This window comes from Sceloporus occidentalis, unplaced genomic scaffold (assembly GCF_023333645.1).
Source record: "Sceloporus occidentalis isolate IW3139 unplaced genomic scaffold, rSceOcc1.0.p SCAF_1, whole genome shotgun sequence".
NCBI classification, from domain to species: Eukaryota; Metazoa; Chordata; class Lepidosauria; order Squamata; family Phrynosomatidae; genus Sceloporus; species Sceloporus occidentalis.
The window spans coordinates 273,792,880-273,806,656 of NW_028316981.1; the positions used below are offsets into that span (position 1 = coordinate 273,792,880).

General features: G+C 40.5%; 1 protein-coding gene across 3 annotated transcripts in view; it reads right to left on the reverse strand.

Annotated features, from left to right (window-relative positions):
• The window catches only part of ATG10 (autophagy related 10), a 136,103-nt gene that overhangs the window by 116,175 nt on the left and 6,151 nt on the right, over window positions 1-13,777 (reverse strand). For all 3 annotated transcript variants that reach the window (XM_089493757.1, XM_089493741.1, XM_089493750.1), the window contains exon 2: window positions 11,781-11,903. In XM_089493757.1, the coding sequence (XP_089349883.1) occupies window positions 11,781-11,903 (123 nt within the window). The remainder of the gene's footprint in view (window positions 1-11,780; window positions 11,904-13,777) is intronic.

Sequence of the window (13,777 nt, forward strand, 5' to 3'; positions counted from 1 at the left end):
GCCAAAACATGGCTTGCAAGCCACTAGTAAATATTTTAATCCTTCTAAATAAGCTTTTAAATGTAAAATGCTTGATGCCCATGAAACAATGGGTATAGGTAAATCATACCTGAGTGGATGGACAAGTTCAGCTTCTAACTTTACCTTCTTCTGTCCAGGTTGCTTTGCCCCATGTTCCTTTCCTCTGGTCTCTATTTCCTTCACACCTACTTTTCCACTACATACATTGCCTTATACTTTCTTTATATGGGCATCTAATATCTTACCCATCCCCTATTCCCTTGTCCTATTTATTTTTAGTTCCAAATCTCATCCTTCCCTTTACAGTTAATGTCTGTCTGCCTGCCTGCCTGCCTGCCTGCCTGCCTGTCTATCTAGTTATTAGTTTTAATTTGCTTTACAATAAACATTCGGGGGGGGGGGGGAGGATACAAATATATATAAAAACAAGCTTCATTTATATACTGCTTCATACCACCTAAGCAGTGTCTAAGCGGTTTATAACTGTAAGCTAATTTGCCCCCAACAGTCTGGGTACTCATTTTAGTGACCTCGGAAGGATGCAAGCCTGAGTCGAACTTGAGCCCTTTTGCTGGTCTTGAACTTGCAACCTTATGGTTTTGAGTGAGTGGCTGCAATACAGGCATTTAACCACTGCATCACCAGGGCTCATAGATAGATAGATAGATAGATAGATAGATAGATAGATAGATAGTTGTGTGCCTTCAAGTTGTTTGACTTATGGAGACGTTAAGGCAACCCTATTATCAGGTTTTCTTGACACCTTTCTTCACAGATGGTTTGCCATGCCATTCTCTGAAGCTGAGAGAGTGTGTTGTGCCCAAGGTCACCCAGTGGCTATCCAGGGTGACATGACTAGCAGCCTCCAATAAAATTTATCCTTCATGAATCTAAGTCACCTAAGCTAGTGGCCATCATAATCATGTAAGGCATATACTACAAATTAATCACACACCTACTTTCCATAGTCTGTCAGCAATCTCTTACCATTCAGGGGTTTTGGGATGACTTCAAGTTCTGGTGTTAGGAGAGAAGGAGAATTTTTTTCTTCCATCCTGATTCTTCACATGACACCAAGCTTGCAAATTGGTGATATGCCCGAATCTTTTTTCTTCCTTTTTTAATTCCTGTTTCACTTACCTGACCCCCTTCTTTTACGCTATTGACATCTATAACCCATTTGCCATCTTCCCTTCTATATCACATTCATTTAGTCTGCACATTAATAGAAGTAGTGTGTTTACGAATAAAAATTGCTTTGCCATGCCAGGTGTTTCATGCAGCTGTGATAACATATGCCATGTACCACACAGATCCGTTGTTCTCAACCTTCATAATGCTGCAACCCTTTAAAACAGTTCCTCATGTTATAGTGAGCCCCAACCATAAAACTGCTGTGTCTTGATTCCTAAGACTATTGGAAATATGTGTTTTCCAATGGTCTTAGGCGCCCCCTGTAAAAGGTTTGTTCAACCCCCAAAGGGGTCGTGACCCACAGGTTGAGAACCACTGACATAGATCAATGCTATCTTGTGGAATGTCTCCATCAGGTTTGTGCCTTCCTTTACTTGACTAATATACATTGTAAGCCCATTGTAAGCAACTACCTACAGTCCCTACCATGAGAAACCAGAGAAATCTGCTTATATCTTGTCCACACAAATATCTGGTACGGGAAGTTGTAGCAATAAGTTCTACAATAATGTAAATACTGTTTTTTGTTGTTGTTATTAACTGCCCTCGAGTTGATCTCGAGCCATGGAAGAAGCCAACTGTTTGACTAATGATTTGCATAAGAAAGGCATTCAGGCTGACTCTACCAACAGGATTCTTGTCTCTCTTTTGCATGGAAGTTCTGGGAGGAGACAACTGTCAGGTTCTCCAAATGTATCCTACTGTCATTTTCATCTTCTCAGTTTTCTGATGCTACTTCTCCCCATTATTTACAGTACCTTAGCAGATTAAAGGAAAATATACTATTATGCATTCCCCATTCTTCCAAACAGCAAGAAGTTCCAAGGGTACAGCTACACAGGTTCTAGTCTTATTTGGATGCAAAAGCTTATGAAGTTTCTCTACTATGTGTTTTAATTAAAAAGGTACAGATAGAATACTAGTGGAGATAAACAGCATACACACACCTCACCTCCGCTATCTCAAATCCTGAGGGAGCTCCCTTGCATCTCAAAGTGCTTCCAGCCTCTCATAATGAGAGTCCCGACTCATACCTTGACTGCTCTCTGCTTTTGTGTACCCTTCCCTGTTCCTGAAAACCTGCTGCTTCTTTTCTCACAGCTTACATCACCTCTGTCCCTAGTAGGAGGTTGCAAGATTAGCAGTATGTACATAAATGCAAACACATGAAATGTTATATATGTAAATATTCTTTCCTAAGTATTATGTTAACTTGGATAATGGACTAAACTAACCTTTAAGTCTCTCTCCTGTCTGGAGATCTTATTAAATATAGGCAGTAACATGTACTATGTTGACTTTCTGAGCAAATATTTATTCCCAGGAGAGACTAGAAAGGATATCAATATTTTCCCACAAAACTGTACATCTATTTGGCTGTATAGTTTCATCGAAATTCCACATAAGAAAACCAGATGTTTCATTTTCATCAATGTACAAGTAATTTAAAATCAAATACGGATATTGAACCTTTTTGTTTTGAATCATCCTCTTGTAACAGCAAGTTTAATTAAACTATGTTAAATGCTTTCCCTGAATATGTTATTTTTCACCCAAGAGACAGGAAAATATGTTTTGCAACAAGTCATTTTTGCACCTAAGACGGGGTTCTTCCTTGTGCCTGGTACATATAAATTTAAAAAAACATTCTGTACTGGAGGAAATATATATTTGTACATTTGTCTCTTGGACTGTCCATCTACTAAATGCCATCCCTCAATTTATATCTTGCTTTCTTTCCTGGCTGAAACTCAAGGTGGCTCCCAAAATCAGAAAATAACAAAATGCATATATACTTAAAATATACAAAAGATGGAATTAAAACATTATTAAACTAACAACAGAATTAAACCATTTAAAATATTGCTTTAGAATAAAGATTAAAAGCAGCAGAATACCACAAAAAGCCTTTATCTTGTTAGCAATCAGTAGAAACTATAGAACAGAAGAATAGTCCTCCTGAAAAGTTGCCTCTGTGTAAGTATGGCCAACTGAAACACAGGACTCCCAAACTGGATAGTTCAAGATACCACAGACTGCTGAGACGTTTGGGACTTCTGAGAGGTTTGCATGTTCTATGTCCCTTTTCTGTTATAAGCCAAACTCAGCATCAACCAGCTATTTATTATACTCCTCTTTGAAAGTTATCTAATTTGGCCATGGTTTAAAATACATTTTTCAGTCCATGTGACAAGTACTTTGGTTAGCAGTTTAAATACACAAATACTCTCATTACATTTTTAAGATCCCTCTGAAGTAGTTAGTCTTCATTTTTTTTAACTGAGATGCAGATAATGGAGAGCCACCATTTTGTCTATGGTTATTTTGCAAGTCCATGACTACATGGCCTTTACTCTGGCTAGAAGGTTTAAAATCTTTGAAGATATCATTAGAATTATGGGCTACTTAAGGCTGTACTAACCAGTGAATAGGGAATATGGAATGGCCAGGTTTATTGACAATTTGTCAGGGAGTGGAGATAAGGGAGGCAGAACTATTGAAAAACTGGCTTATAGAGCCTGCAGTTGGATTTGGTGAGGTCCAATGATGTCAGGAGGTCAAGAGGGGAGACCAAGAAGGAACCGGGGAAATCATGGTTTGGGGCATGTAGCTAATCCAGCTATCCACCACCTTCCAGGTGGGTAGCAAGTTTTGCTTTTCATTGAGTGACAGAATAAAAATTCCAGTTGAAATTATATAACATAAGCACTAAATAAATGTACCTACTCATACCCGCAAATATAGGTTGTGTGACACACCTCAGCTGTCCTTTATGTAATACACCTAAATTGCTATTACTAAGTGGAGGCACTTCTGCATCTCAACCTATTCGCATTACTGATTTTCGTCCATTGAGGGCTCAGCAGTGGTTCCCCCACCCCCATCCCTGGAAAACAGAATAGTACAAAAGATTCAGAAGAAATCTCCAAAAGGCCTGCTAAGGTTCACATAGCATTCCACTTCAGTGAACCTGAATGATTCTACAAAACAATTAAACTTTCTAGGTTTCTGTCTACTTCAAGTTGGAAAAATCGGTCAAATGTAGATATGGTATCTCAAATAGCAATATCTTATTTTAAGTAATAAATACTTGGGCAATATATTAAGTATTTTCCCTTCTTTCTGACATTACGTGTTAAAGAAAAACCTCAAAACACATAAAAATTACTTTCCCTACAGTGTTTAACTATTTTGAGAATTCCTTGTTGCTTCTGGATGGAGCATTTTTAGTGCAATTGGTCTGCCCCAAACAAAGAATTTCACATGGGACCCAGACATTGTAATCTTTCATTTATAACCTACTACCTTTTCTCCTGCTTCCCCCCCCCCTTTACCCTCTTTCCTTCACAGATAGTCCAATGAGGAAAATGCAAAATAACAGCAGAATACCTTTTGATTGGTAGCTTTTGGTATTGGTAGTTGTTTGACTGGAAACAGAATACCAAACTGAGCTTCAGTATCTCTGCAGCACAACACCGAGCTTATTCAATCAAAAGCAGTGGTACAACCATGTAATTTTAGACTTGTGGTGCACAGAAGGCCAGACATTATTCTAATGTGCTGTTGGATACACCTAGTCAGTTGGTAAATGTGTCCTCTTTTTTACTTTTGAAAATATGGTAACCCTACTTATGTCACTGTGCCAATTGATCCCACTAAACCAAATGTTTATTTGGAGAAAAAATCCCTTTCAAGTGGTAATTATTGCTAAGAAATCCTTAGGCAGTGCACACATGCTTGGGAGTAAGAGCAAGTAAATGTAATGGGATTTACTTCTGATTAACCCTGCCAAAATATCCTGTTAGACACATTTATGGGCAGCACAATTTACCACTTTTACCTTTGGGTAGGCAAAAATCAGCATAGTGCCATAAATCTAAATCTTCAGTTTTGGAACAGGAAATTTTAGCCTGAATAGCAGGCAAACTAATAGCTTTGTCAATTCTATTATTAGGCAGGGAGGGGAGAGGGAAGAAAAAGAGGGGGAAATGGATGTAAACACCAAAATGCACCATGGAGACTTTTCCCCCAAGTTGATTATTAGTTTTTTGTGGATGAACATGGCCACATAGCCCAAAAAACCCACAAAAAACTATGGATGCCGGCCATGAAAGCCTTCGATTTCGCACTGATTATTATCATCTAATGCCTCATGAGCAACTCAAGGTATCTTGCCGCCTGAAACAAGACAATAATGTCTCACCCTGTTTCGTGCACAGAAGTTGACTAGACTTCACCAGTAGCAATAGAGCAGACAATGCAGAGGTGGCCACCTGGCACACACAGCTCTGTCTTCAACATGTTGCTACCATCCCCTGCTCTCCAACATTTGCAACCTCAGGCAACTGCAAACTCTCCTAATGGTGGAACCAACTATGTAATCAGTCACGAAAAGAAAAAAGGTAGCATCAAACAAATATACAGGCATACCTCTGTTTACAAATTCTCTGATAAAGACACTCCTTTTTGGAAAGTATTTTTGTGCCTACTCAACCCCCTCCTTTCTTCCTCATCCTCAGTCTAACCAGAGGTTTTTTAACAGCATCAGCGCTAAGAGGATGGTGAAGCAGAGCTGGAGAAACACTGACTTTCAATGCCAGGTTGCTGCAGCATTTCTGCAGTAAATGGTGTAATAAAGGTTGAGCTAAGAAAGAATGGGATTCTGCTCTAGATTATTGTACCGTATCTGTGAAAGTTAAACAGCAGCTGCCTCCAGCATCCCTTAGTGAGTATGCATGAAAAGCAAAGAAAAGTGGAAAGGGGATAAACCTCCCCAGCTACCCCAGGATGCTGTTGTTGTTTTAAATCGATCTATATTTTGACCACCAAAATAGAAATTATTAGAAAAGTGGAGACTGGTGAAAGGGCAAAAAAAATCATCACAGGATGCCTTTTGGAAGTGGTGTGTGTGTGTGTGTGTGTGTGTGTGTGTGTCTTCAAGTCGCCTGGTGACTTATAGCAACCCCATGAATTTCATAGGGTTTTCATAGGCAAGGGGTGATTTTGCTAGCTCCTTCCTCTGAAATATGCAGTAGCCTACACCACTTGGTTTTTGTGGATGGTATGCTATCCAAGGACTAACCAAGGCTGATCCTGCATAGCTTCCAAGATCAGAGGGGATCTGGTGCCAGTATTTAGGCCATCTTTTAAAGGGTAAAGGTTTTCCCTTTGACAAGATTGTCAACTCATGTCCAACTGTAGAGGGCAGTTTTCATCTCCATTACTAAGCCAAAGAGCATTGTCAAAACCGATTCTGTGGTCATGGGGCCAGCATGACTACACAGAATGCTGTTGCCTTCCTACCAAAGTGGTACCTATTTATCTACTAGCACTTTTACATGCTTTTGAACTGCTAGGTTGGCAGAAGCTGGGCCTAGCGGCGGGAGCTCACTCCGTCATCTGACATTTGAGCCTCGAACTGCCAATCTTGCAGTCATCAGTCAGCATCTTATCTGCTGAGCCATGGCGTCCTCTTTAACTACACCACTGACATCTTTATCTGCTGCCAAAAAGAAGGCAAGGAGGGAGCCATCCTAACTTTCCTAGAGAGGGAGCTCCAAAGTCTGGAAGCAGTCGCTGAGGTCCTTTCCCGCTTTCCCACCAACAGTGTCTGTAAGGGCAATGGTGTAGAAGGAGTGCTACTTCAATGATCTTAGAGCTCAGGCGGGTTCATACTGGAAGATGCACCTCTTCAGATAGCCTGGACCTGAGATGTATAGGATTTTATAGGTCATAAATTACTGGAAAATCTAGAACAGTGGTTCTCAACCTTTGTCCCTCCAGATGTTTTGGACTTCAGCTCCCAGAAGCCCAAAAGAGCACAGCTAATGGGTAGGCATTCTGAGGACAAAGTCCAAAACACCTGGAGAACCAAAGGATGAGAATCACTGATCTAGAGTGATGTATAAAGCTGCAAAATTTAAAAGAACTGTGGACCTTTGGTATCCGCTGGGGTTTGGTTCCAGGAACCCCACCCCCATGGATACCAAAATCTGTGGAAGCTGAAGTCCCATTAAATACAACAGGAGTTAGTGGGGGAAGGAGGGAGAGAGACAGAGAGAGAGAGGATAGCATAGCAAGAATCAGGTTTTTATGACTTATTTACAAGTACTCGGGGAAGGAACCAAGCACACCTTCTGGAGCTGAGCACTCCAAAGAGATAGTGCCTCCCACGGAGAAGACCCCATCTTCTGCCCACCAGTTTAACAGATTTTATTGGTGTGAGTATAAGTTTAGCCTCTCTGGCTGACCTTACAGCCCAGGAAAGTTTGTATGTGTGCAGGTAGGTGGCTGTTCAGATAATTTGATCCCAAGACGTAATGGTGACAACTAGCACTTTTAAGTTAGCCTGGAAATGCACTGGTAACCACTGCATCTAGGACATAATTAATGTTACATGTTCGAATCCCCTAGCCCCTATAAGGACTGAGGCAGCTCATTTTGTACAAGCTGAAGCTGTGAACTATATTTAAAGGAAGTCCCACACAAGAGCACATTGCAGTAGTCTAGTCTAGATGTAAAACACAGATGTAGCAAGTTTGCTTTCTCTATATCGCAGTGCAGCTAATGAATTAACCAAAGCTGAGGCACCTCTGCACCGCCATAGATAGTCTTGAGTTCAGGAGAAACTCACCACCAAGAGTTGAAGAGTCCAAACTACATATTTGATCCTTGTGAGTGCAACAACATCAAAAAAGGGTATCGCACTCAGATCAAGAGCAACTACCCTATTCACAGTGCTTCTAGCTCATCTAAATTAAGGTTGTGTGCCTTCAGGGCCATTCAGACTACCTTTTACCCTGGATCAGAACCCGGATTAACCACAGGAAGATCACATTCCCCCCAAATCTCTCACAAGCGAATCCGAGGCTTGCACGCCAGTTGAGGGGCAAATGCCCCTTAGCGTGGGTCATATGGAAGCGGAGTAAAAGCTGTATCTTTTGGAAAAAAACTGGGTCCGGTGAATATGAACTTGTCCCCGATCATGATCGGGTCAAGTTCAGGGGAAGGATTTAGGTCAGAGGGAGGGCAGAGGGCAGAACATGCCTCCCCTTCATCAGGGTGACGGAGGAGGAGGAGGAGGAGGAGGAAGCCGGGGGAAAGAAGGGGGCCATGGAGGGCAGCATCGGAAGGAGGAGGAGGAGGAGGATGAAGCCGGGGGAAAGAAGGGGGGCATGGAGGGCAGCATCAGAAGGAGGAGGAGGAAGATTTAGCCGGGGGAAAGAAGGGGGCCGTGGAGGGCAGCATCGGAAGGAGGAGGAGGAGGAGGAGGAGGAAGGAGGAGGAGGAAGGAGCCGGAGAAAGGGTCAATTCAGGGCAGGTCAGAGGGAGGGCAGAGAACAGAGCAAGGCTCCGCTCTCACAGGCAGCTTTTTCTCTCTCTCTCTTTTTTTTTTTTTTTTTTTTTACAGACTATGCACATGCTTTTTTCTACAGGTAGATACATATATAGATAGAATGTGTGTCTGCTTGTGCTACTTTCCCTTGCATTTCCTTGCTCCCAGCATGACATTTTGCAAAGGGCTTTTTGTCTAAATTATTTTTTATATGTGAATGCTACAATGTGAATGTTACAAATGTTTCTCTTTCAATTTGGCAAATTGATACAGAATGCTTTTGCTACATATGTGTATTCTGGGGTGGCAATCTGAGGGAAAGCAACGGATGCAGAGATGGCATTTGGGGTGAGGAATTTATTATTATTATTATTATTATTAATAATAATATTATTATTGTATGTGTATGAGGCATTCTGGGGTGGCAAGGAGGGAGGATGCAGAAATGGCAATAGATTGAATTTTAGGGTTGAAAAGTGGAGGCAGGAGAAGATCCATAATCTGTAGTGACCCAAATTATACACAGAACACACAAACACACACCTGGAGGTTTTTAAATTTGACAAAATATGTGCACACTCCCACCTGTTGTTGTTTTTAAAAGGAGGGGGAAGCACACATCCAATTGCCCAATGGCTGCAGGAAATGTCACCTTGATGAAAGCGGAACTGAATTTGATTGACAGCAAAAGCGCCTTCATTTTAAACCGGTACCTGCAAATGTGAACTCTCTAGAAGAGCTGCAAGGGCATTCAGGGTTAAATTACCCTGACTGAGGTAAATTTTTAGTAGGCACTTGCTTCCAGAGAGATTCGGGGGGGGGGGGGGGGGGGACCCGATTCTGCCCAGTTCCATCCAACGCAAATAGATGACTCTGAATGGGGCCGTTCCTTCTTCTCAACACTGACTCTTAATGCCCATTCAGAGTTTTAAATGCCCCCTGGAACTAAAGTAGTTGGTGGAAATAAGATAGTGCTGAGTGTTATTAACATGTTTATGCCATTTTAGTGCAAACCTCTGGATGACTTCCCCCCGTGGCTGTGCCACCATAAAAGTGTGACTATCCCAAAGTGAAACCATTTCATAATTCAGTCTTAATTAATAAATGCAAAAATATTACAATGACCCTTAGTGTTCAGTTTGCATCACAACAAATACTGCACTTGAGAAAAGTATTCTGTCATCTCAGCCTTGTTACAGATCTGAAACAGGTTGCCTTAAGGGAATTATATTTGTTTTCCTTGACAAATAAATCTAACCAAACAAAGTTTTATGAACTAATTGTTTCACATGGCCAGGATTTCTCAGTAAGAATCTCTGTTGAAAAGTATCCAAACTGCACAGTTGATAATGAATAGTAGCTGCATATTAACAGCTTATTTCTCAAAGGAAGTACAAACAAATTGGGGTTTTATTAGCTGTTTCATTAAGTTTTATTTTAGACAAACACAGAGAGAAAGCATATGTGCAACATCTGATATAAAGGGATTCTTCTCAAAACACTCTCTATTTAACTATAAATCTAACTCTATGGATAATCTATCATTTCTGACAGAGTTTATTTCATTTGTTCTGATCTTTAAATCAATGTATGGCTCATTCCAGGACATTAGTTCTGTCTTGTTCTGTCTTCTAACCAACATTACCACAACTACTCCATCTATTTTTTAAAAAAAAATCTGTACAAAACAGTGCCAAGGGTTATTTTAGCACTTTGTTCTTCTCAATGTGGCACCTAAAACAAATCAATACATGTATTTGTCAGAAAACATTTCAACACAAGACAGACCAGTTTAGAGAAAATTACCTTCTTCTAAGTTGTTTCTACTGCAGTGCTGTATTTATGTTCCCACTAAAACATAATGAACCAAATTCAAAAAAATAGGAAGAAAAGCTGCATATTTAGCAGCTTTCTATAGAATTTCCTAATTAAATGCTAGGTAAATTACATAAAAATTCTTCTCAAATCATTGAGATTGTTAACTTTCTTTGAAAATTTTGAATTTCTGCATGCAATATGTAATTCTATTCATATTTGCATTAAATCAAATCTTAGTGAAGCCAGTGTTAAGTATATATGCAGGCAACTATATTTTGTTATACTGATTTAAATGTACACTTGTATACATTAAGTACACTTGTACTTTCCATAGATCAGGTCTTTTCCATTTCTAATTGGAGATTTTGGAAACTGAAATGGGGACCTTCTGAATATAAAGCTTGTGATCTAGCACAAAAGTATGGTCCTGAGCCATACTTATCATCATCTCTATTGCATTTGTTCTAGAAATGTTCCAACTGCCTAGATTAGCACATCACTGATAATCACACAGAGCTAGCTGTAACTGTAGTATTCTGTCTGTGTCAAACCAGAATTAAGATCTACATTCAAATTCCTGCTGAGTCATGATATGCACTAACTGACTTTGGATGAGTCAATTGTCAAACTGAAGTGTCAGTTTGTGCTAAGATGACAGAATGTGGAAGTGGCAGAGGGAACCATACCCACTATACTGAGCTTCTTTGAGGAAAGGGTAGGCAGATGAAATAAGTAAAAACAATAAGATACTACCTGTGGAATAAAAATATGACCATGACAAGGTTTCAGGGACATCACACTACCATCCTCCTCTCCTGCTAGCAAACTGGGGAGGCTGCCAACTGCTGTGCTAAGCAGTGATGATCAATTGATCAGTCAGGCAAGATGAGGACACTGGACATTCAGTAGGCAGAGATACAGGACAATACAGAAATTGAGAATGTAGCCAGAGTGTGGGACAAGGAAGCAGTCAAAGCGCGGAGAAGATTTTATATTTGTCCCAGCCCTGGAAAACTGCAACAGGAGGCAAGAAAATACCAACCCAGGAGATAAAGGCTTTCTCCTGCAGAGGGGGAGAAGATCAAGGAAGGGCTCTTCAACAAACTTTCATCTAGGGCTTAGTTTATAATCTCATGAACCACATCTCACCTAGCTACTTCACTCTCCTGAGCAGTTCTAGTGATTAGAGGAACGTTCCTCTCTGTACTAGCAGGGATCCATCTACTTTACTTGGAAAGAGTCTGCAGGCCAGTCAGCAAGGAAACTGGTCCAATAAACCCTGGGAAACAACCAGAGGCCCCTCTCTGGGCATCAAAACATACACCAAGCCTATACAACTTTTAGAACTCGCACCAAGATATCTTTATTGGAAACTATTAAAAATATTTCTTTAGAGAAACATTGTCCATACCTTTACATTTCTCCACTGCCAGTTGTCTCCCATTTGTTGTGAGATCTTGATAAATTCTGCACAATCCTGTTTGAATTTATTCTCCTCCAGAAAGAAGTCTTCACTTCCCAAGGTGAGAGACATCTATCAGGAAGACTAAGCATTAGTACTGACAGAAGCTGTGATTGCTAAACATAATACTCAGATCTTTCAAAGTGAAAGTTAGGAGAGCAATGCAAGGAGTCAACAGACAGTAAGGATAAGACTCACAGCCCAAGGTCATGTCTCCCAAAAAAACTTCCTGCTTGTGAAAATTGATGCTGCCTGCTATTAAGTTATTGCCACTATTAACTTTCCCTAACCTCGTGCTCCACGTATGTTTTGGTCTGTAACTCCATAAGCCCAACTAACAGGGCCTATTGTGAGGGATCATGTGAGTCTGAGTTCAAAACTTTCAGAGGGCAGGGGAATGTTGCTCTGTACACTAGTCATTTCTTTGCATCCTGATAGCCTCTAATATGAACAGAAAAGTCTTCCAACAGGAAAAGCTTCCCCAAGACTGTATTTTAAAAATGATACCACTACATTATTTTGCAGTAAAAAAATGTTTATTTTCTTGCACTTATACTTTTTCTTACACTCAATATGATTTGAAGCAAATTAAACAGTCCGATTCAATAAAATGAACAGAGCTGGAACAAATATAGCGTTTCAAGGTATGGGATTTGATGTAGTTGATCCTTCAGCTATCTCTTTATTTATTGAATTTATATAACACTTTCCCCCCAAAATGGGATTCAAGGCGGCATGAATAGAGATGGTTGGGACCATCACTGCCACTCAATTTTCTCTTCCTCCTCCTCCTCCTCTTCCTCTTCTGAACTGTTGACAATTTGAAACCTGGAATATATGTCTGTTTCCCAGTTCCTGTAACCTGTAATGTACAGGTTGAGTCTCCCTTATCTGAAATGGTTGGGACCATTTTCGAATTTTGTGATATTTGCATATACGTAATGCAAGCTTGGAGGTGGAACCCAAGTGTAAACATGTTTTGTTTTGTATACACATAGCCTGAAGATTATTGTATACATGATGTTTTTGAGTAATTTTGTGCATAAAACAACATGTATATACACTAAACCACTAGAAAGCAAATGTGTCACTATCTTAGACACCCATGTGGACAATTTTGAAATATTTTGGATTTTGGAATTCTAGAGAAGACTATATTTCAGGTTACAAAAATTGGGAAATAGACGTATATTCCAGGTTTTAAATATATATATATAAGGTTCCTGAGATGTCCTCCCCCAGTGGGGGAACGTTAACCCTCCCCTTAATGTTTGAAATCTGTGAGCCTTGTTGTTGTTAACTGCCTGTGAGTTGACTCCAACACATGGCAAACTTGTGGATTGGGCACCTCCAAGACTCCCTGTCCTCCACTGCTCTGCTTAAGTCCTGCAAATTCAACCCTGGGACTTCCCCAATTGACTCTATCCATCTGGTGTGTGGTCTTCCTCTCTTTATGTTGCCTTCTACCATCTCTAGTATTATCATCTTTTCTAGTGAATCATGCCTTCTCATGATGTGAGCAAAGTATGGTGCAAGCAGTTTTACCAGTTGTTTCAGAGAAGTCTTCTTCCCCCAGGCTTAAAATAGGAGGTTTTATCCAAGCAGGAGCTCTCAAAAGGCACTATTACATCCCAGCCTTTTATAAGTCTCTGGTCTTTCTTTCTTTAAGGCAAAGAATCCCCACAATAAACCTCTTCCTCCACCCCTACTGGCTTTAAAATTCCAGGCCTATTAGATACAGTTCCTCATTGGCTAACCATGCCTGTTACCTCTGATTTGGCCAGGCCAGGTCCTGGACTTCCTCAATTGGCTGGGCTTCCTGTCTCCCTGTGTCTACTTTTGGCACAATGGTCATGAGAAAGGTTGCTGGGTCCAGGCTTACCCAGCCTGACCAGTTTGCTTCTGAAGCCAAGCTGGCTCTTCTATTCCCTCTGCTAAATCCAAAC